Source organism: Silurus meridionalis, chromosome 6 (assembly GCF_014805685.1).
Source record: "Silurus meridionalis isolate SWU-2019-XX chromosome 6, ASM1480568v1, whole genome shotgun sequence".
Classification (NCBI taxonomy): Eukaryota; Metazoa; Chordata; class Actinopteri; order Siluriformes; family Siluridae; genus Silurus; species Silurus meridionalis.
Genome location: NC_060889.1, coordinates 22,496,654 through 22,520,946, shown reverse-complemented (window position 1 = coordinate 22,520,946; position 24,293 = coordinate 22,496,654). Strand labels below are relative to the sequence as shown.

General features: G+C 35.4%; 3 protein-coding genes across 4 annotated transcripts in view; 2 read left to right on the top strand and 1 right to left on the bottom strand.

Moving 5' to 3' along the window:
- The first annotated feature begins 4,875 nt into the window (after positions 1-4,875).
- Positions 4,876-8,560, top strand: LOC124387032 (prostaglandin reductase 1-like). Of its 2 annotated transcripts, XM_046851131.1 has the most exons (8): positions 4,883-5,058; positions 5,145-5,190; positions 5,829-5,888; positions 6,008-6,190; positions 6,303-6,576; positions 7,287-7,392; positions 7,651-7,769; positions 8,396-8,560. In XM_046851131.1, the coding sequence occupies exons 1-8, from the start codon at positions 4,953-4,955 to the stop codon at positions 8,507-8,509; spliced, it is 1,008 nt and encodes a 335-aa protein (XP_046707087.1). In that variant the 5' UTR covers positions 4,883-4,952; the 3' UTR covers positions 8,510-8,560. The 2 variants fall into 2 exon arrangements, with proteins under 2 accessions (XP_046707088.1, XP_046707087.1); XM_046851132.1 differs by lacking the exon at positions 7,287-7,392 and having other exon boundaries at positions 4,876-5,058.
- Positions 8,561-9,586: 1,026 nt separating this feature from the next.
- Positions 9,587-12,796, top strand: txn (thioredoxin). Its single transcript, XM_046851143.1, has 5 exons — positions 9,587-9,742; positions 10,251-10,355; positions 10,677-10,742; positions 12,373-12,438; positions 12,558-12,796. Exons 1-5 carry the CDS (start codon positions 9,602-9,604, stop codon positions 12,618-12,620), a joined length of 441 nt encoding a protein of 146 aa, XP_046707099.1. The 5' UTR covers positions 9,587-9,601; the 3' UTR covers positions 12,621-12,796.
- Positions 12,797-12,804: 8 nt separating this feature from the next.
- The window catches only part of svep1 (sushi, von Willebrand factor type A, EGF and pentraxin domain containing 1), an 81,371-nt gene continuing 69,882 nt past the window's right edge, over positions 12,805-24,293 (bottom strand). Inside the window, 5 exon segments of the mRNA XM_046851094.1 lie at positions 12,805-13,116; positions 14,558-14,651; positions 18,755-18,850; positions 19,588-19,683; positions 20,228-20,398. Of these exon segments, the coding sequence (XP_046707050.1) occupies positions 13,086-13,116; positions 14,558-14,651; positions 18,755-18,850; positions 19,588-19,683; positions 20,228-20,398 (488 nt within the window). The 3' untranslated portion in view covers positions 12,805-13,085.

The following is a 24,293-nucleotide window of genomic DNA, read 5'->3' as shown; positions in this document are numbered from 1 at the left end:
TTTACATTTTCTTTTCGTTTGTAGTGGTTTACAAGTAAAGATGTGATGCTGTTACTTTTGTTCAGAATGCACTGTGGCAGAAGATTCAAAGATCTTAAAGTTCACAGCACACACTGATAGTTGTCTTGATTGGTTGAATGCTTGTGGTTTAAATCAGTTTGATATTTTAGAGCCTATATTTTATTGGAACCCCTGCAATGTAATGAAAGCTGCTTTACTAAACACTTTCTCTTAATGTAAAACCTTTGTTTTGCATTACACACTGTACACTATGCACATTAACACTCCGGTTTGCACATAACTCTCTAAAAGCTTTCAGTCGCACAGGATTCGATAGTCTAGACACTAAACTTTTTTAATCTATTTTATTTTACCCTCTAACGTACCTTTTAAATTTTTAGTATTTTGCATGCCTTATTGCCTATGTTTGTGGAAACTGCTGGAAGCTGTACATTCCCATTGGGATGAATGAAGTATCTCTCTTTATCTCTCTCCCTGATACCTCTGAGAAAAATCATGTCCATGTGAATTAAAATTTACAGTTTCAGGTGTTTAAGATCCAGACTTTTAAGAGATGTGACCACATTAGTCACTGGGTATGAGTCAAACTCTGCTGAATCACTGTTACAATGGCTTTAAATGTTAATACTGTTGTGTAAGTGGAAAAAACGAATCTGTCGTACTGATAAATGAGCAATCGTAGATGTCAACAATGTTAACAATGTCAAAAACTGTCCACTTGGCACAATAGGGGTGTAACGGTACACAAAATTCATGGTACGTGCCTCGGCTTTTAAGCCGTGTTTTAAGTTTGGTTAAATTTTTGTACATTTTAAAGGGAAGAAATGCAAAACATGCAATTGCTTGTAATTTTTTTTTTATAAACAGTTTATTATTATTATTAATATTGATGATCAACATTTGAACAGTTTGCATTTTTAAAACAATTTTAAATGAAATGTCTGCTTAGTTAAATAATATATTTGTATAAAAATATAGAATAAATCAAATACTTTTTGAAAATGTATTTATATTGATTAAATTGAGGAATCAATTAAATAAGCACGAATTAGATTGATTAAATAAAATGAATCAAAGTGCGGTGCGGATAATAAACAAACTTGCGGTCCGCCACTTTATACGTTTTTAAGGAAACTCAGATTTTAACTGTTCTGCACGTAAAAATTATTGCAATACCGAACCGAAAGCCCTGTACCCAAAAATGTTGGTACGAAAACGTGTACCGTTAGACCCCTATAGTGCAATATATATAATTTAAGACGAGAAGGCCCCACATCAGGTGGTAATGATAGGGGAGTTATTATTACCGCTCACAATGGTTGACACCCACTATATGGTGCTATGATAAAATATTCTAAAATGGCTTAATGTTTTTCAACAGGTTTCTTGAAATATTGATTTAAATTATTGATGAATGCTTTTGTGTTGATTTCTGTGTTTTCATGCTTTTCTCTACATGACCTTGAGCATTTAGAGTACTGCCACCTCATGCTCAGTGTGTGATACATTTCTTTACATATTGAGCAGCATAAATTGATTAATGAATGAATGAAATGAACTTTTATGTGTCTAAAACTGTATATATTTTGGGGGTTTTTCTCATTAGTTTATTAAACATTTGCACATTATGTAAGGATTTAAGTGAGTATAAAAAGCTACAAAGCAAAAGTCTACAAAGTGATCAAATTGTTTGTGATCTTAGAAAATGCAAACAAGATAAATCATGTCAAATGTTTTTCCACATTTAATGACTCATTACACCAGTCTCAATCTGTCCTTAAAGCATTGTTGTGAATTAAAACATTTAAAATATTAGCCCTTTAATGATTTTTATATATTGTTGAGAGTTGAGGTGCTGGGTGGCATTTTAGCTTTCACATGGCTCACATGATTAGTTGGTATAGCTGTTAAAAAATGCATTGCTCATATAACATTTCGTAAGTTATTCATCTCAGTTTGGAAGATAAGAAAAAGACAACTGATATAGCAGGGGTCCTGTTAATAGCCCAAAGCTCATTATTTTTTACAACAGAATATCCAGTGAGGAAATATCAGAATTTTTGTACCACATTAGTGATTTAAATAGTTTTTTTTAATAATTCATAATCATTGAGTGACAAACTTTTTATCTAATAGTGCATGTTATCACTTGCAAGTTCTTCTGAAGTCTTTTCCATGTTCTTCAAGAAAACTGTAAACCATCATCTCAGTTCAAGTTTATTTCTGTAGCGCTTTTCACAATGGACATTGTCTCAAAGCAGCTTTACAGAACTTCAGAATTAAAGTGAATGATGTGTATTTATCCCTGATGAGCAGCCTGGTGCGACTGTGACAGGGAAAAAAAATCTCTAGATGAACGAAGAAGAAACCTTGAGAGAAACCAGACTCAAAAGGGGAACCCATCCTCATTTTGGGTCACATCAAGGGTGTGTCTCAATTACAAATTGCTTTGTACATTAGTCAGCCAGATTAGGCAATTGTTATTTTATCTGCTATTCAATGACATATTGTAAAACAATAGTTTGCCATGCTTATTATTTAACTGCTTTACTTCAGTAGGAATTGGCAGTACTGTCCACATGAGAGGTTACAAAAACATGCCATCAACTGCCTGTGCCGCATTAAAGCAAATGAGTCTGGTCTGCATAAATCTCCAGGGTGTTTAAATGGAATATCTTGTTGAATGCACTGGGAGTAGTGAGCCCGAATAAAAGGATTACATTAATGATCAATATCTGCTAATGCAGTGGTAAATGGGCATATTTATTTATGGCTAACTTCTCCCACTGTGTCTTTACTATGATGCTGTCCTCTACTGCATTATCATTATGCCATTTTTTTACTTTCACTGGAACAAGGGGTGTGGTGGATCTTCAAACTATCCTTGGAGCACTGGATGTGAAGAAGGAATACACCCTGGATAGGGCACTGGTCCATTGCATGATGTGCTACACACATACAGTACACATGGACAAACCTTTTGGACACCTGACTATAAGATTCATATGTGCTTTGTGAACATCCCATTTCTATTTGCTGTTATAGTAACCTTCACTCCTCTGGAAAAATGTTCCAGATTTTAGAACATGCTTGTAAAGATTTGTGCTGATTCATCCACAAGAATGTAAGTAAAGTCAGGATCTGATGTAGGGTGGGGAGGCCTGGGGTCCAGCCAGCATTCCAATTCATCCCAAAGGTGTTCAGTAGGGTTGAAGTCAGAGCTCTGCAACAGGCCATTTAAGACCTCTACTCCAATCCATGTAAACCATATCTTCATAGAGCTGACATTGTGCACAGGAGCAAGGTCATGCAGGTTTGGGTCTCCTGGTTCAAGTGAAGTGAAAATGTAATGTTACCATATACCACAGGCATCCTGTTGTGTGCCTTCAGTGTTGTTGTACAATTAACACAATGAAGCATCCATCAAGTATAATAATTTAACACAACTAAAATGCATGTTTTTAAACTTATACACAACACATTAGACCTACAATAATGTCTAAAAGTCTAAAATCCAAACAATATTCTCAGCATTAATTTGTGTGATCATAGAATCTTTCACATAAGTTTCCCCTGTTTACTCATTCCTCTGTTTGTTTTAATGTGTCTATTCAATATGACATTCCACAAATTTGCATAAAACTTGATGATTTATATCATATAGAGCATAAAAAAAAAATTATATATATACTATATATATATATATATATATATATATATATATATATATATATATATATATATATATTATAGCTCTTGAAAGTGTCATCAGAGCATGTAGTAATAGGCTGTAGTAAGCTGTAGTAAACCGGATCATCATATGTAGAAACCTAACACATTCCTAAATTTCCAAACTAAAAAATAACTTTGTCCTAAAAGCAAAAAATGCAAACAAGTTTACTCGAAATGTGGGGGTTGCAAAAATGATTAACAATGTAGCTTAATTACTTGTTGTGATTACACTGTAGCAAAGCAGGGACTCGCGAACCCCACTGAACGCCTGTGGGAATTAATTAGAAGAGCAGTTACACATCAGGCTTCACTAATGCTTTTGCTTCAATGAGCACTAATTTCCACAGTTAACTTTCAAAATCTATTAGAAAGTCATTCCACAGAAGTGGAGATAATCATGCCAGCAAATGGGGACTCTATCTGGAAAATGATGTTCAATAAGCAAATGGTTGTGATGGTCAGGTTTTCATTCATGACTGATTTTAAACAATAATAATGCTAGCTTCTCTACAAAGAGCTTAAATCTTCAGATGCTGTGAAACCATGACACTAAAGACTCAGCAGAAGCAGGATCAACAAAAACCTCTGACAATTACAAATAGACAAATAAACAAATGAATGTATGCATAGTTGAGGGAAAGTAGTCTGTTCTTTGTATGTTTTGAGGCTATTTTGTGTGCTTAGGTGTGATGGAGCATTAGAGTTTGTATATAAAGGTAAAAATTAGACGTTTGGAATTATAAAGAGTTGAAAATACAAATCATTTAAGGACATGTGAACTCTATCATCACTGGTTAAACCTGAATCACTGTGAACAATGATTTAAACGTTTACACCATTGTGTAAGTTTGGTGGGAAAGAAAAATCTGTTAGATTGAGAACTGAGCTGAAATCCTGACTTACAACAATACAATAGCATTTACTTATGCACTGACTTGCATGTTGCAGTCATGCAGCTCAACCCGAAACTGATCTTTTTAGTAAATCAATGGTATAAGTCGAGCCAACAGGCATGAGCATGCATTCTCTTTCTTCATTTAGACACTGTTTACCTATACAGCATACCTAACTTTATCCTACATCCAGTGATTGGACGTAGAAATCTGCTGATGGGTGGAGTGCTCTAAATGAAAGCAGGGTGTTCCAGTGTTTATACAGTTGAGCGTGTTAGAAGGAAAGTTTTTCACTGCGAAAGAAACATGGTGAAAGCTAAGGTCTGGACACTTCGGAAGCATTTTGTTGGTTTTCCAAAGGAAAGTGATTTTGAGCTTAAAGAGGAGACACTACCTGAGCTGCAAAATGGAGGTAACTGTGGTGCCTGTTTGCTGGCAGAGTGCATGGCATATACAGGACATATTGCTGACATATAATATGTGATTGAACTGTTACAGAGGTTCTCTTGGAGGCCGTCTTTCTCAGCCTTGATCCATATATGAGGTACATTAGTTGCATGATTTGTATTCACAGTGATGTGAAAGCTTTGCAGTGATAATGTAATAAAGGGATTGTGCTATTGCAAACGGTTTTATCTAGAAATTTATTTTTAATCCTGGCTAGAAAGAAAGCAGCAGAATGGATTGTAACACATTTCATGGTGATATTGCAAGCAAACAGCTTGACTGATAGAGAAAACATCACAATGTTTACACGCCATTTAAAAAAAAAATGTGTTTAAAAGTTACTAATTTATTAAACATGCTTAAGCATTTTGCCCTGTAATTCTGCACAGAGACATCATACCATTAGTGTATTTTATATGTACCTCACGTTACATGTGCCTTAAAACATTTTCATAGAGTCTTCATGGGGACCGTGTTCAGATCATACTTAGGTGTGAAGTATTTTAGTAAATTATTTCAGCTGAAATCATAAGGGAGGACAATAACAACTACAACATCACCTATTGCTTACCTCAGCCTGAAATTGATGTCCTGGATACAGCGAAATACAGTGTAATACTGCAATATGTCATTTTAACCCTTATTGCATGATTATGTTACAAGATGGACTTTTGGGTAATCAAATGATTTATTGTTTGGCCTGCGAAATGTTAGTATGTTTATCTGTTACTGCAGAGGTGTGAGTTCAACCTTAATGAAAGAAGGTGATGTTCAGATCGGAGCTCAAGTTGCAAAGTAAGACAAACAAACACACCACTGATCAGACAGTTCTGCTGTAATTTGTGGTTTTATAAAATAAAACAAATCTTACATCAATGCATGTTATTTTTTTTCTGTAATTCTCTATGTGCTAGGGTATTGCAAAGCAAAAACCCAGAATATCCTGTGGGCTGTTATGTGGTTGCCCCATGTGGATGGAGGACACACAGCGTGACCAATGGAAAAGCAATCTTTAGCCTTCACATGAGGCGAATTCCTCATGATTGGCCCAAAAATGTCCCACTTTCCTTAAATCTTGGGGCACTAGGGATGCCTGGGTAATCATGTTTTATCATTAAGAAAAAGCTGTTAATTCCAACCTTCTCTAAAGTAAACAAAACAGATACACAACATGAATGTTGCCTTATGCGCTAATTCTTTATGCGTCAGGTTGACTGCCCTGTATGGATTAGAGGATATTCTGCAGGTGAAGCCAGGTGAGATTGTGCTGGTGAGTGCAGCAGCTGGTGCCGTGGGAACCATGGTGGGTCAGATTTGTAAGATTAAAGGCTGTAAAGTGGTGGGTTCTGCTGGGAGTGAGGAAAAAGTGGCCTACCTGAAGGAGTTGGGCTTTGACTGTGTTTTCAACTATAAGACCGTTAAATCTCTGGATGAGGCACTGATGCAAGCTTCACCTGAAGGTTATGACTGCTACTTTGAGAATGTAAGTAAGATGCTCAGATGATTAATATAATTTAGTAAACAATTATTTACTCCCAATTTTACTAACATGCTAGTGACATTGTACACTAAGAAAATGAAGAAAAATACCAACAACAACAATAATAATAATAATAATAATAATAATAATAATAATAAAATGTTTTCATTAAAATTGTCAAGGCAATTGTACAGAAATCTTGATTGAAAAGTAGATGCTTGAAGGAGCCTTGAATGGAACCAGACTCAAAGGAAAACTTATCCTCTTCTTGATGTTGGATTGTGGGATTATAAATAATGAAAATCTGTATACTAGAATGTTAAACAGTACAAAGTGTGTTGAAGGATTGTTCTTTTTAAAATGTTTTTTTATGTTTAACAAATGTGCTTTGGGAGTACCACAGGTCAGTTTTTATGGTTAAAAAACAAACAAACAAACAAACAAACAAAAAAAACCCCAAAGTTGGCAGGGTTGCATTATCAGAAAAAAACCCCAGAATGGAAGTGCTTCATTACCATTTTGATTTGAGAAAGAGAAAGCAAATCTGCATTTATGCTGAACTGAACTGTAATTTTCTGCCCACTAGCCATTTGTTTGAGTCAGAATTTGTTTGATTTGGTAAACTATCTAAAATGGCCACCACACTAGATAAGCATTAAGGATAATAAAATAATTTATGTTTTTGGTCCAATAAGTGTGTCCTTCATGTGCAGGTTGGAGGTGCTTTCTTTAATGCAGCACTTAATCAAATGAGGCCTCGAGGACGCATAGCTGTGTGTGGTGCAATATCGCTTTACAATGCCACCACACCTCAGATGTGTAAGTGCTGGGTAATGTGATAGTCTCTTTGCCAACCAATATAACACATGCCGAGGCACGGATTAATGATTTGTAGGTTTTTACTTGAGGTTTTCCTCCTATTATTACAGCTCATATGGTGTATATAACCACAAGATGGTGCTATGGCTCAATATTGTCAAGTAAACTAAAGTTTCCACTGAACTGAAATTTGAGGTTTAAAGATATTGATGAACTCGTGCAGCCATGCTTTTTATGCTTTCTCCAAATGCACTCTAGGTCCATTTCCTCACATGGCCATGCTGGTCAAGAGCATTAGGATGGAAGGATTCCAAGTCACTCAGTGGCCAGAGAAAGACGAGGCATCTGTCAGAAGACTGCTTACATGGCTCAAGGAGGCAAGTTTCAAATAAGTGGGCCGAATTAATTGCAATGCATTATCTTAAAAGCTATGAGGTGAAAGCTGTAGTCATGTCAGGTTTAGCTGATCTAGATGAAATGCACTTGCCTTCTGTTCTAAGGTTTTGGGTTTTTTGCTGCTTCAGCATGTCTACTGTAAATTATCATTGGAGTAGCAGGGTAATAATCAGAAAAGTTTAAATTAGTGTGTTCATTTTGGGGCAGAAGTGGGGATGTCAAGACCTGTAGACCTCTGATTTATTGACAAACTGACTGAGTATTTTAGGGGCAGTGAAATGCTTACAAAAGATACCTTTGCCTTTTTTTTAAATTTATTAAAGAACATAATTTTACAAGTTCTTCTGTAGAAACCACTACTGTGTTACACTCACAAAACAAATTACTTACATTGGAGCACATGTGACCAGTCATTCATTTGACCAACAAAGCAGCTTGTTACTAAGAAACCACCTCAGTCCTGAACACTGCCCCGTGATGGAGAACATAATGTTATGCTTAGGCTTAAAATGTCAACTTTATTTCAACCTGAATTGATAATTGAATGTATCTATCCAGAAAACAAGACCACATCACAACAACAAATACATTTTTTTGTGTGTTGTAGGGGAAAATTAAGGCCAAGGAACATGTCACAGTGGGCTTTGAGAAGATGCCTGCTGCCTTCATCCAGATGCTGAAAGGGACAGAACTGGGAAAAGCTGTTGTGAAAGTGGAATGACTTCGCTTTTTGTAATGCCACATATGTAAAAAAAAAAATAAATAAATAGAATTCCACATTTCAAATATTTAGTGCATGCTTGCTCTAAAAAAATTTGGAACACAAATAAACAATACAAGTTTCATGAAATTTGATTTTCTGGTGTTTTACTTCCAAGGGATATGTATATTATGTATATATGCATGTGTATAATAGTAATGTACTGTATGTGTAAATGCGCATACAAATATTTACTACATAGTACAGCAGGTAGCTCTGTTTCCAGCTGGTTTCGTTCTGAGCTCAGGTTACTGTTTGTAGAGTTTCTATGTGGGAGTGCTGGTTGTTTTTCTGTGGTCCCATATAAAATCACACTAATAGGTTTGGAATTGGCTCATCCAAAATTTCCATACAAGTTCAATCTCAGGCATGTTTTATCTTGCATGCATTTATGGCATTCTAGACTTACTCACTACAGATAAACCTGTATGATATATTTCGTCAAGATGTAGTTTATTCTGAAGTTGAAGCTGAAGTTGGTTTCTAATATCATTATTATACTAAAAAAAAAATTACTCTTCTTGTACCATGTTTAGTTTTCAGCACAGTTACTACTGTATATACAATTTTATTTTTATTTTTATAGAAAATTATATGTAGAACTTTTTTGGTCTTTCATTTGATAGCTTTCCAGATAATAACATTAAAAAAGCTTATTATTTTAGATTGGAAAAAAAAAAAAAGGTTAAACATATACAAAGATTGAGTGGGAAAAAAAGCAGCCAATCAGGGAAGACCTCGTTATGCGTCACTACCTATCCCCATTCAGGAATTTCAGAGAACTGCCAAGTCATGGTGACTGGAAACACTGGACAGTCTCAACGTCACTTTTACTCGCCTGCTACCTCCATCACGTCTCACTATGCACTGTCATTCTCTCTGGCGTGTTTATAAACTGCCTATAGCTTATTCTATACTTTAAATCAGCCATTCATACTCCTAACAAACACAATGGGCTGCGTCCACATTTTCCCATATCAAGGAAAAGGAGGGACCACTTCACTTCTTCATTTCATTCCCGGAAAATAGTCCTTGAATGAAGTGGGCGGGGTTATGTCGCCATTGCAGCTCCTGATTGGTTCGCTGTGGACAGGAGGGCGGAGCAAAAGGCACGTTTATAACACGAATGACGCGACATTCTCCCGTAAGAGACCCAGAAAAACATTCACCATGGTTATTGTAATCGAAGATTTGGTAAGCTGTATTTATTTATTTATTTAGTATATTCAGTTATAATTGTTATATATTATATATATATAATTCAGCATCAGGCATGCTTTATTGGAATTCTAGTTTTATTTGTTTATTATGAATAGATTCTGCTGATAATACATGACATTTGACAACAGTATATATATATATATATATATATATATATATATATATATATATATATATATATATAGTATTAGGACACAACCTCAGTATCCTTGTATAACAGCACTACTATTCAGATAAATCTGTAGGCAGACTTTGGATCTATTCCACTGTTGCATAATTGAAATGACTGCATTACACATCGCAATTACCCGATAACTCTGAAAATGTTTATTAAAGAGGACCACTCTTAGTGCACTTACCACGTCATGTTGAACAAAATGATTTATGTGCTAAATATGTTGTTTGTGTCTGTCTATAGTGATGTCTCATTTTTGTACTTGCTTTACCCATTACTGACAAGCACGCTTTTGTTTCTCCTCAGGTTGCTTTCAAAGCAGCCCTGAAAAATGCAGGGGGTAAATTAGTTGTAGTGGACTTCACAGCCACATGGTGCGGCCCATGCCAAATGATTGGCCCCGTCTTTAAAGTAAGAACTTCTGTTTATCTGCAGTTGTCAGAGTGTATGCTCAGTGACTTTCTGAATCATTAGGAAAGTCAGTGTGTTTGTGTTTTTTTGTTGTGGCAACTGGAGGAAAGGTTGAGTGGGTCTTGAGAGAGAAAGAGCAAAAGAGAGAGAGAGACCTTTAATCTATAAACAAAAAGTAAACTACGATGTTCTGTAGTGTATACAATTTTTTCTAATCTTCTAGAGTGGTGTAATTTTAAGCTGAATCCATCCTTTCATTCCTAAAGCAACAGACAGACTTTAATGTATTTATCTTCTGCTGTGTCCTCTTTCATTCCACAGGCTCTGTCTGAAAACCCAGAGAATGCAAATGTGGTTTTTCTGAAGGTGGATGTGGACGATGCAAATGTAAGTTTCCAAATGTGTAAACCAAATTACATAGACGGTGCATGCACCAGACCAAACCCCTGTTGTCTTCAGAGAATGAATGTGTCAGAAATATTGTGAGAGTACAACCAACTGTTAGTCAGCATGGACACATTCTTTATGTCAAACTGCTTTGTAAATGTGTAATTTGTAGTACAAAACTTTTTCCTATCGCTTTCAATCTTTGATTTCTCTATCAATTTGTAAGTAGGTCTTTGTCTGTGATATAGAACGACAATGCTTATGGCTTGTACAATGTACATTGTAAGATATACTGTATATATTAGGAAAAAAACTTCGGTCCTTGCTGCTAGGAAAAATATACATATATATATATATATATATATATATATATATGAATAAGCAGGTTGAAGCAATCCATATTTCAGAGCCATATGGTTTACAGCTCAGGGGTTACTGTCTAGCAGTCATCTCTGATAATTGCAGCTCCTGGCTATTTGTCAATCTCAGCTTTAGTTTACTACTTTATAAATACATTTCTTCATCTTGGGCTTTCTTATGGCTGCAGCAGCCCAGACATTAATCACATGACCTCTCTTGCGTAAGCATTTGCATGTAGTATAGTTAAGCTTTTGTCTGCTTGTGTAAAGCTAGACACTAGCACATTTATCTTTCCTTCTTCCAGCCATTGTATACAGAGTGGGCATTATTTGATACAGTGATAGTGCTGAGAGGATATTCGAGTGTATATAATTGTATAATGTGTTTTGCCATTTCTGCAGTAAGAATGGTGTAATGGTGCATTCCAGTATATACTACACCTAGAAAAAACATGCGTGCATACGAACATTTTTTTGTGCTTGAAGAGTTTCTCATTCTTACCACTGTAAGTAAGTAAAAGGGATTTAGCTTCTAAATGTTTCTACATCACTGTAAGGGTTTCACAGTATTTTGTAAATCAGTAAGCTTTCCAGCGCAATAACATCCTCAAGGCTAAAGGCGTTTTTTCTCCTGCTCCTTAGTAACATAACAGAAGCTTCTAGTCCTGTTCATTTTATGAGAAAGAAAACGAGAAGCTAGTGAGGGAAAGCCTGTTTATCGGTATTACAGTGTAAATGAGAACAGGCACGAGTTTGTCATGGATATCCCACATGATTAAATGTAACTATAAATGGATAAACAGGGATGTGCTGTGTATATTATTCACAAATAAAAGAAGAATTCTTGGCCATTTTTGCAAAAAGGGGTGTGCAAAAGGAGAGTACATGAACACTCCAGGTAGTTCTGGTAAGTGAGAAGAATCAGCTCCAGAGTGGTAACACCATTGTATTAGCAGGCTTCGAAACTTCTAATGTTTACTTGTTACCAATAGGGTTGGTGGAAATAGAAACCCAAGTCCATAAATATGCCCTATTACTCATTTCGTTTCTCTCTATATAATATTCAGCCTTGCTTTGTAGTCCATTTGCTGAAAAAAAAGAATTTAGCAGCAGGGTTATGTGACATTTTTCAAACATGTTAAGCAACATTGAGTGTGACATATGTGCTATTTTGTCTTAAAGAATGCATTGGAAACTAAATGTCCAAATGAAACAAAAGGAGTGCAGTGTGTTATCGTAGTGAATAAACTGAGCTTTAATATCTCCTCTAGGATGTATCAAGCCACTGTGATATCAAATGCATGCCAACATTCCAATTCTACAAGAATGGGAAAAAGGTGAGTTATTATTTTGTTTGGACTTCTGTAATAATGAGTTCTGTATTTTAAATTAGTATACCATTATTCTGATGTATTACATATGATGGACTCACAGTGATATCATATCATATTTACAGATTGATGAGTTTTCTGGAGCCAACAAAGCCGAACTGGAGCAGAAGATCAAGGCACATAAATGAACATACTGTACATGAAGACACACATACATGCATAGGTTTTAACTTTCCCTTGTAGGAAGCACTTCTGCAATCTTATAATTCTGTATATTTTATACAAAATTATGGACATTTTTTATTGGTTGGCACAAGGGGCTAATTTCTTTTTCAATAAAATATAAAGAAATGATTAAGTAACACATCTGCGTCCTATGTAGTATTTTCTGCTTTAATAAAAACGTGAAAAGAATAGTTTATACACATATACACTGAACAATCACATTAAAGTTTTTACACACCGTACAGGTTCACGTATATAGCAGCAAAATTATGCTTAATACTGTTTTTATTTTCTATATGAAAAAATACAGCTTTATTTTACAAAACATGTTGTATTTGGAGTTTTGGCTGTTTACAGGTCAGAACTGATGACTTCTACTTCCAGCACAGTGTGCTGATGCTTCAGCTTTGTCTTTGTTGACTGGTATATTAAAAATTAAAATATCCTGGCTTTCTTTTCCTAAAAATAAAATAGAGAAAAAAAAATACAGTTTATAAAAGGTCAATTCAGTACATTTTAATAGAGATTACATATAATTTACATTTCTAAACCCCCTATTCAGATTCCAGGATCTGTACTGAAACTATTCTGGATTTAAATGGTAATGTAGATCAATCAATCGATTTTTCTCAATGAGATTTGGAGTCCTACTCCTGTAAAATTAATACATGAAATTTCTTGCTTGCAACTTCAGTTGAGCAGTTGTCATAAATGTCAGTAATTGGTCACAGAATCTACTACTGAAGCTGCAAGTATTGATGTTAAAAAGTCTGATTATTCTGCTGCAGTACTCTGCAGAGTCCAGATTCAGACAGCAGGTTGTCGGTTTATAAATGCTGGATTACCGTAATTTCTGGACTATAAATTCAGATAAGACGCACCCACTGAATTTGACAAAGATTTTTATTTTAAACATAAATAAGCCGCACCTGTCTATAATGTCTACATTGAAACTAATTAACTTTACACAGGCTTTACCGACAGTGTCTGTTACACGGTTGAAATATGTTGTGGCTCCTTTAAGAGCAGAGCGGCATTTTGGGAATAGCCTGCCGCCACATTTTTCTGCTATTACTGCATGTATGCAAGACCGAGGAATATGTCCTTATTATTTTCTGATGCTCATTTATAAGTTTCTTTGACTAACCCGTAACGCTGTTGCCAAGAAAAATAAAAAAAGCACGAGTTTTGGAAACCTGTCTGTGCTTATATGATTTCTGTTGCAACTGGAGTTAGCGAGCTCTCCCTTAACCCAGACTCAACGCGCTACAACGGCTTGTATCTAAACAGTAGCCGACCAAGAAATCATTGTTCACTGTCCTCCTTCCTTTCACACCTATTTCTCTCGAGAGTTTTTCTTTTGGCATCGTCGTGCGTTTAAAAAAAAAAACGTTCATTCTCCCGATGCCGTGCAGCTCAGAACACAGGTGAAGTGCGTTTTTTCGTTTCCGTTTGGAAATTTCATTGGTCTAATGCTATGGGGCTCAGTTTTTTGGCTTGAAAAAAGTAGCGGCTTATAGTCCGGAAAATATGGTAGTTCTAGTAAAACCACATCACTGTGTGTCCATTCCTGTTTATCTACATTCCAGTGGTAGAGTTTTCTAGCACACCCAAACTTGATATTTCAGCATATGATGAGAAAAGTCATTGAGTATTTAAGGAGCAGGTTTGGTAACTTTAGTTCTCATAACTATTAACCAGTAGCTTCATTTACTGAAGGAGTTGCTGTGACCTTCAATGTAATCTACTGTCAGTGATGAGTATGAAACTGCCAAATATATCGATATACACAAGTGCAACATTATAGGCATTGTATTAAAACAGTTGAATAGATATTTGTACAAAACAAACCAGTTCTTTACTAATTTGTGTTAATATGTAACTGTGTGTATACATTTACCTGGAGCAATCGGGGCCACCCCAGCCCTGACTGCAGCGGCACCTGTTGGGCCTGATACACCTGCCTCCGTTCTGACAGGGGGATGAACACACCGCTGAGGACACATCACAAACATGCTCGTTAACCAGGATGTGCTAACATTTAACACTAGTAAATACTGAAAGATTTTTGCTTAACACGTACATGATTCACATATTTTACAGAGAATGTAGTCAGTATATTTATTCGCTGCTTATTTAATAAAGGCAAGGTTTGTAGTTTTAAGCTTTTTCAGCTTGAAACAAAGAAACTTAAATAACTTTAGAACTATATCACAACGTATAATGGCATATGAAGAGACAGAGTTCCTGTAAACATGCATCAAATAACCCACTAATAATAATAATAAAATGAATGATAAGCAAAGTACTAGACTAAGATGTTTCGAGATCTAAGGAGCATCACATTATTTGTGAGGACCTGACATGTTCCCTATTTCCTCTCTGCTCCAATGTCCTTTGTCCTCACAGGGAGATATGCAAACACACCTGCCATTAGTCAACAAAAAGTGTGCGTGTGACAAAACACAAAACGATTTCTTTTGCCAGGAGTTAATAACTATTACTGTGTCCATAGAAACGTGTGTTTGCATGTATACAGTATGTGTGTATGTGCGAAAAAACATTGTTAATTTTATATGTGATCTCTGATGCAAAATATTTAACATGATAATATATTTTACATGATCACACATTTTACACTTTCTTTCTAGCACAATGGTGTATTGGTATATGTTGTAGCACCAGTGGCAGGCAATGCATTTCACATCTAGCACTAGTGTCCTACTGGAACCAAACCACCTCTAAATTCTCTGATTATGACACTATGGCTATAGAAACTATCAATATTATATAGAAACACAATATAACAGAACGCTGAATCACAGAAAGGTATCTCATACAGTGAGATTGAATGCCATTAATTAAGTAAGAAAACCAACAACACAATTCAACAAGTCTAATTTCACTGCAGCCACAGCTGCAGAATTCAACATTAACCTCATAAAATTACTTTTTTTTTTCTTTTCAGCTTTTTTCTTTTGCAAGTTTTACATTTTTTTACAAGTTTCTCTCTGCTCTCTGACCATCCAATCAGAAGACATGAAAATGCAGACGTTATTGGACATTGTATTTCCTCACGGCCACCTCTGTGTAGAAGAGTAATTTTGGTCCACAATAAACATGAACGAGAGGACAATAAACTTAGGAAATACCATGAGAATAACAGATTCGAGGACACTTTAGCCAACATTTATCTGTTGTAAACAGTCAACTGCAAAGTAACAAATTTTGGGCTCATCGTCATTATTCTGATAAATTCAAAACCTCCAGCACATTCAGGGTTTGGGTAAAGAGCACTTCAGTTAACTTCCAGATTTAAAAAGAAAGTCAGTAACTACAAATAAATATTAATTCTTAGAAATAAAAGGTTTTACCTCCTTTTAAATAACCACCATTCATTATTCTGTACAATTCAGTTATACATTTTTATAAAATATTATGATATATATAAAATAAAAAATATACTAATACATAAACTAATTATAGATCAGGCTGGAACAAATAATTGGAATAACCGGTCAACCAATGTAAATGCTAGTCAAACTTGGAAAAATTGATTTAATAATTTTTCTAATGTACATTTTTTTAAATGTAATATAGTCTCAGTTGGGTAAAAGCATTAAATGGTAACTGGCATACCTAAGGCACCTGCAGTTTAAATTATTTATTTTCCTAAATAATAATAAAAATAAATATTTATAACTATAAACCTTCAGTTAACTGACCACCACCCTGACACTGACATTAATTTATACAATTTTTAATGAAATCTTTTCTTAAATGATTGCTATTTATACAGTCAGCAATCTGGTGGACACGTGACAAAAGACCCTATTTTCATTTCTGAAATCTTTAGGAGACCACTTATAGTGAGAGAATACTGAATTTAGACAATTTGTCTCATGGTGCATTGAACACTCAGGTCTTTATAAATGCTTTTGTTGCCTTCTTTCAGCTATTTTCCAAATGATGTGTTCACAACACAATAACAGATCATTCTAGAAAAGCTCAAACACTCTCAGTAACCAGGCTATGAGTGTGTTTTATAGGGAACCACCAATGTCATTTCCCAAATTGAAACACCTGGCTCTAATTACATGTTGGACAAAAGAGGTTTAACCAACCAAAAATTCCTGCCAAAGGCTCTACAGAAAAATGATTGTGAATGAGTGGTGTATTCACTAATGACACAAACAGGTACACAAATATAAACATTAAGAGGAAATAATTTGTCACATCAGTGTAATTAAACCCAGGCTTGTGTGATATGCTAAAAAAATAAATACACAGATACACAATATTTTCACAAAATGTAAACTAAGATTTAGAATGGCTGACGCACTCCATGAAAAAAGAAACACCACATGGTTTTAATTATATTTTTAAATGTTTGATTTGGAATCGAGGGTTTGTTTAATCAGTGGGCATGTGTTTTTACAGTGCTTGGTGCCATAGTAACTGCTGGTAATCTGCTCCAGCAGATTGTGTTACCTCACATCTCACGCTCTCTTTCTAGCAGATCAGTCCTTTAAATTAACCCCTCAATTTACTGCTTTCATTTCTGCTGTGTACTCATGAGGTTGAACAGGTTGGTGCGTTGGCAACAGACCGGGAGTTCATATAAATAAATAAATATATATATATATATATATATATATATATATATATATATATATATATATATATATATATATATATATATATATGTATGAAGGATTAGGACATTAAATATTCAGTACTTTATTAAGAAATGTTCACATATCGAATGTCTAATCTTTAATTTATTTAACTCGAAGAAAGTTAACTGGAGAAGAAAGTAATTTAATTGCAGGTAAACAACAAAAAATAACCTTGGTTTACTCATTGAACAAAAGATATCAATAGAAATGCGTTTTTAAACCCCACAGAATCTCAATGGTATTAATATCTGGGCTTTGACTTTGCCATTCCAGGACTCTCATTTTCTTAGTTTTCTGCCAGTCCTTGGTTGATTATCTGGTATGTTTTGGGACATTGTCACATTGCAGTCCAGTTCCACTTCAGCTTTCTTTTTTTTTCTTTTTTTTTTTCCAAATGTTCCTCAAGCACCCTCTGATACACGCTAGAATTCATTGTGGATTCTACAATGGTGAGCAGGCCAGGTCCTGCTGCAGCAAAGCTTTCTCCAACCAGGACACCCAACTCCATGTTTCACAGTTTGTTTGAGGTTCTTTTCCTGGAATGCTGTATTTGGTTAATGCCAAACATGTCCTCTGCTCTGGTGTCCAAATAATTTCAATTTAGCCTCATTTGTTGAATAAACATTATTCCAAAATTCCTGGTCTTTGTCTACATTCTCTCTGGAAAAATTTAGTCTGGTCATCCTGTTGTTCTTAGAGAGCAAAGGTTTCGTCCTTGCACACCTCCCATGAAAGTAAGTGTATCTCTTTCTGATTGTAGAGGCATGCACTTTTAGATCAACAGTAGCAAGAGCCTGCTGTAGGTCCTGTGATGGTGACATTTTAGGGTATTTGGTGACTACTTTTTGCATCTTTCGGTCTGCTTTGAGGGAGAACTTGCTTAGACGGTCAGAAGTGGGCACATTGGTAGTTGTTTTGAATGTCCTCCACTTGTAGATGGACAGTGGAATGGCTGATTTCAAATTCTTTTGAGATCTTTTTAAATCCCTTACAAGACTCATAAACTGCTACAATCTTCTTTCTGAAGGCCTGAGACAGCTCTTTCAATCTCCCCATGGTGTTTTGTCCCACATCAACAGTCAGGAGGAAAAAATAAAGTAAATATCTAAGGTTTAAATAAGGCAAGCCTCCTTCAAAAACCTGATGTGATTCACCTGTGTGTGAGTTTTGCCATTTTAAGTGTGTCCTAATTTATTCATCAGAAATCTTGTTTTTTTTTTTTTTTTTTACAGAAGGTTTTAAAAAGTCTTTTCTTCTCTCATTATTATTAAAATGGATAAATGGATTAAGTGTCCTAATTTTTTCACGACTGTATATATATATATATATATATATATATATATATATATATATATATATATATATATATATATATATATATAAATAAATATAAATAAACACACGCACAAATCCCTTACCAGAGTGGCATCGTGTACCAGTCCATCCTCTTGGACACTCACACTGGTATGGAGCAACACAGCGTCCACCATTTAGACATGGCAGGATGCAGATTGCTGCAACATATGTGTACAAACACACACAAACAAATTTCAAATGCAATGTACATAGAGTTTAAAACTCCGTGCATGTTTAACTGTGCAATTATTCTGAAACCTAACAGTGCAATTCAGAAAGTGTGGAAATGGCAAATAAAGTGACTAAATATTTTGTGAAACATTTTCAGTAAAACAACATTTTGAAAACCACTCCAACGCATATCCATAAAATTAGTCAACTAGAATTAGTATTTAGTTTAAACAGGAAATGGAAACTTCCCTTATTAGGGAAGTGTGCGTTTATGCATATCTTAAATGTGATTATATCATTTGGGTGTTTTTGAAATGACTATGGGAAATAAAAAGAATACAATTTGAATAAATAAAATTTTTCAAATGGTATTCATTTTGAAAAATATGGAGAGCCGAAACCATGTAACAGAGTAACAGAGTAACCTGAGATAGAGGAAGTGTGAGAAGTGTGAGATAGAGGAAGAGTGAGCACTGTGTTTAATTGTGGTTAATTGTTGCAAAACTTTCTTATATGATGCAGAGATTGGACACAGTTTACATATAGAATTCTGTGAAAAATGCTGTTAAACTTGTTGGTCTTTTGTTGAATGGAAATAGCATTAGCTGCATTAGAAACGTTTTCAGAATAGGCTGCTTGTTTGTTTCCTGCAATCTGCTTAAATGCATTTAACTTTAACTAGCTCTCTTTTCAGCAACTAGTCAGCTTTGTGTGTTAAACGTACGTTCCTCACAGAGGCGACCCATCCATCCCTCTGGACAGGAGCATATATTAGGCCTCTGACACACACCTCCATTCTGACACTGTAGAAAACACAGAGCTGAAGAAAACACACACACACACACACACACACACACACACACACACACACACACACACACACACACACACAATTAAAATAGTTTCATTAAATAATTTGGTTATACTGCTACAGAGATACCTAAAAATCAGAGCACCTAAAAACATGAGAGAGGCAGAAGCGTTGTTTACTAGTGGCTCCAGAGCATTGTGTGAAAAAATGTTATTTTGTCACTATAATATCATGTTCAGATTGGATTAATTAGCTGCAGAGTCTCAGTGATGGAAGATTATGCTCACTGCACTGCCACACAGAAGATCACAAACAGTTAATTTTACCTGAAAATACTGGTGCATTAAACAAACAGGTTGGGTAAACATGCATGTTACATGAGTAAACTGCAGATAATTAGCAGAAAGGGTGAGGTAGCGTAATGCAGAAAAAGATGTGTAGTAAACCATTAGTTAAACCATCCATTATTTCCTGGAGGCATTGAGGAACACCTCCTAAAGGAGCTCAGGACACAAATGTATAAATGACTGACATGGGCAAGTCCTTGTGCTACCTCTACAGGAAGGGGGTGGAGTCCATGTGCCATTCTCCAAGCACACACTCCTGCCAGTGCCTTCCATGACGTAGCCAGCGAAGCATGAGTACACCACCACATCACCAAACTGGAACGCTGCCCCACGGACCACCCCATTAGCCATGCGGAGAGGAGGGCCGCAGGACACCCCTGTGTAGGGTCAAGATGGATTGGGCCAGCCAGTTAGAGAGGGTGGTTCCGAGAAAAGGATCAGAGTGGGTGACAGCTGGCCTTAGACTGCCAGGTTTGTAGAACTGTGTCAGACCACAGCACTGCAGGTTAACATTTATGCTCCAGCCTCAGTGAATTAGCTCACTCTAAAGATCTCTGTGAACTGCATTGCATGGTAATGAAACAAAGCAAACAATAAACCTCAGAAATGCGGTACACCCTGATGCCCTGCTGTTTTAAAATTGGGTCATTCTTTGTAAGCTCTGCTTTTATTTTTCTGAACAGATCTCACTCACTCACACACACACACACACACACACACACACACACACACACACACACACACACACACACACACAAAGACAATGGCCATTGCAATGTTCTGTTCAAATATCACATTGCTATAAGTGAAGCAGGGGAAGTGAAGAAAAAGCTATTGTAACACCGTAAGGCAGTGTTAGTTAAGGCAGAAAACTAACCATTGGTAGTTAACTTTCAACTTTCTTTTCTTTCTTCCTTTTTTTTCTTAGTAAACACAGGCAGAGCTGGTACAAATGGCAGACCATCTTTACAGCCAGCAACTAGGGTTGGATTTTATACTTGCTTTACATTTGTGTTTTGCCTTAAAAGCAACTTGTCTGTGATTAATAGCAGTGGGTCAGAAACTGTACTCTAGCAGTACTTGCCTGCTAGAAACCCCTCTGGTAAAGATAGTCTACCAGTTTGCCCATACTGGTTAGAATAAGATTCTGAAATTGTTGGTCGCATTGTTGGTTTCTGAAAAAATATTATGTGGACTGTGATGATTGATTTGAGAAACATATTTTCCATTTTTTCATACTGTATATATATATATATAAACAATGTAAATGTGTGCTGTACAACCTTACGTTTCATGCTATATAAATATAATTCAATAGTATTCAATAGTGTTTTTTAAATAAACCTATCTGCTACAACTCCCATTCCATTATTTTTTCATAAATAGACAACACAGAATATATTTGCTGCACTGGTTTAGTTACAGTTTTGATGTTTCATCTAATAATCTCCCAGTGCCACTTATACACAAGGCACACCGCTATGCACAATCACACAGCAAACCCCCTTATCTAAAAACATGTGTTATAGCTACTGTTCCAGGTCAAGCACACAGACTCATTTATCTGATACGATGGTCAATCTAGGTTAAGAACTTCTCGCAATATGGTGGTATTTTACATGTATTTCCTTGCAAGCCAGAAGCCACAACATACAAAGAATAACCCAAATTCTAATTGTAAGCATAACAATGCTTAAGAAGAAAGGCTGAGAAAAAGAAAGCATAAAAGAACTGATAGATTTCTGACTCGTGTGGTAGCAGATTGATTGTGATTTTTGTGATTATAACAGAATTAAAGAAAAGTGGCACAAGACCGTAGTGTTGGTTTGAGTGTGTCGCATACAGTAGTGTTTTTGTGAAGGTCAGTGCGGTGAAGTGTAGCTCTAAATAGTGGTGGAGTTAAATTGAACACAATAGCAGAAACTGTGATATGGTCAAGGAAGTGTGTAATTTCTTGCTAAGTAATTAGATAAAAGCTTTAATTTTGATAAAACAAAAAGACTTGATTTCTTCATTTTATCTGCTCTGCTTATGAATTTAGTGTGGTGTTTAATTTGTTTTTAAGTTTTTTTTTATTCCATAAATCAAGAACTTGGTACCATAATACTATACTTACATAATGTAGAATGTCATTGATATTGCTTTTATTGGTCAGATTAAATAAATATGTTCTTATTGGTTTATGGTGTTTTACAATATTCTTCTATTTGTTTCTAAAAAACATACACACACACCCACACACACACACACACACACACACACACACACACACACACTTAAATACAATACAGAGTTGAACTCAAAGCTCTAAGACTTTTTCTATGTACACAAAAGGCCTATTGCTCTCAAATATTGTTCACAAATCTATCTAAATCTGTGTTAGTGAGCACTTCTCCTTTGCTGAGGGAATCCATCCACCTCACAGGTGTGACATGACATAAGAAGCTGATTAGACGGCATGATTATTGCACAGGTCTTCTTTCGCCTGGCCACAATAAAAGGCCACTCTCAAATGTGCAGTTATAATAGGCCTTTTGTGTGCACAGAAAAAGTCTTAGATCTTTGAGTTCAGCTCATGTAAAATGGGAGCAAAAACAAAAGTGTTGCGGTTATAATTTTGTTCAGTATATTTAGCATTTTTGCTAATGAAATTATTTCAAAGTTCCTCCACAGATGCCTCCAATATGTATTACGTTTATTTACTTGCATTTTTGTATTATTCCTTTAAAACTAATTGTATAAACAAATATTCTTTGTAGCAAGTTTTGTAACAAAATTATGGAGATGAAACAGGCATGCAAAATATTCGACCACTTTCGCATCATTCATGCTATGCAAATCAAATCTCTTACATGACACATCACAGCATCTTTGAGAAAAGCACACTTGCAAGCTTTATTTACTAGATGAAAGAACAGAAAGTCTGTCTGAACATGTCATGCAAAGGACGGGAAAGATGAAGAGATTACATCTGAAGCAACAGCCACATTTCCCCTTGTTGAAGAAGAAAAACAAAAAAAACTGAACTCATACTATTAGCACATACTATTACATCACACTCCTACTTTTAATCTTAGATTCCAGTGTTTTACTACACCATGATTTATAAGAGATATCATTTAATTTATTTTGGATGAACATATAATATGCCTGTTACTAGATTTCATATCAAAACAAGGCTTAAAAACCTATACAATGCTTAATTAATACCAAGTTCATAAAATTAAAAAGAATAAATAACATTGTGAAATGTGGCCTCTACACAGCAATATGTAAAGCCGTGTTTGCTTTTCTAAATACTGCTCTCTTTACCTGCTCAGTTACAGTTATTGAACAGACTCTTTTAGACATTGTTTTTATAAACACCTTGAGATTTTCCTTGAGATGTAACATTGTTCCTTGAGATGTTATCTGTCTGACCGTTGTTAGATATAGTTCATGGGTAGGCTAAATGCTGTGTTGTAATGCTGTGATACAAATATCAATATAACTGCTGCTAGGAACCTGTAATCAGTAGAGATTGTGTAAGTATATCTAATAAATAAGAGTAAAGAAATTGATAAAAATGGAAGGTGAGATGGCACATTAGGATTTAGCAAGACAAAAACTTTGATTTGTAAGCCAAAATCTGTTTTACACACATATGTCAAAGGCATCACAACTGTGCCCTATACAAAGCTACACCAGGACATGCTGAATCAAATGCTGCTCCACATCAGCTCTATTGCTTATACACTAGCAAATAACTTTATAGCCCTTGTTATGTATTTTTCTCTTCTGTATTATTGTTCTATGCTGTGCATTTATTGTCCAATATTTGTCTTTTGCGTATTTACACTTTATGCTGAACTGCATAAAGTGCAGGAACCACATGAAGTTCTAAAGCTGTGTAACAGAATAACAATTAAAAGCCAGTTGGTTAAAAATAGACACTTGATATCCTTCACTGCTAATCCAGACAGGGCTTTTATTCAACCCCAATTCCTAAGAAGTGTAAAATGTAAATAAAAGCAGAATGCAATGATTTGCAAATGTCACAAATCCATATTCTATTCACAATAAAACTAACAAAAATACATCAAATGTTTAAACTGAAAATATATACCGTTTCAGGGGGGCAAAAAAAGGTCTGAATTTGATGGCTGCTCAACAGTTCTCGATGTCCTTTGTTGTATGTTTCATTTTACAATGAGTGAAATGTTTTCAAATAGTGCAAGGTCTAGACTGCAGGCAGGCAACTGGACTCTTCTACGAAGTTCTGCTATTGTCTTC

Coding starts and splice junctions, on each gene's coding strand:
- LOC124387032 (XM_046851131.1), top strand. CDS start 4,953: ATGGTGAAAGCTAAGGTCTGGACACTTCGGAAGCATTTTGTTGGTTTT. Junction 5,059..5,144: donor ACCTGAGCTGCAAAATGGAG/GTAACTGTGGTG, acceptor GAACTGTTACAG/AGGTTCTCTTGGAGGCCGTC. Junction 6,191..6,302: donor GGGGCACTAGGGATGCCTGG/GTAATCATGTTT, acceptor TTTATGCGTCAG/GTTGACTGCCCTGTATGGAT.
- txn (XM_046851143.1), top strand. CDS start 9,602: ATGTCGCCATTGCAGCTCCTGATTGGTTCGCTGTGGACAGGAGGGCGG. Junction 9,743..10,250: donor TTATTGTAATCGAAGATTTG/GTAAGCTGTATT, acceptor GTTTCTCCTCAG/GTTGCTTTCAAAGCAGCCCT. Junction 10,743..12,372: donor TGGATGTGGACGATGCAAAT/GTAAGTTTCCAA, acceptor TATCTCCTCTAG/GATGTATCAAGCCACTGTGA.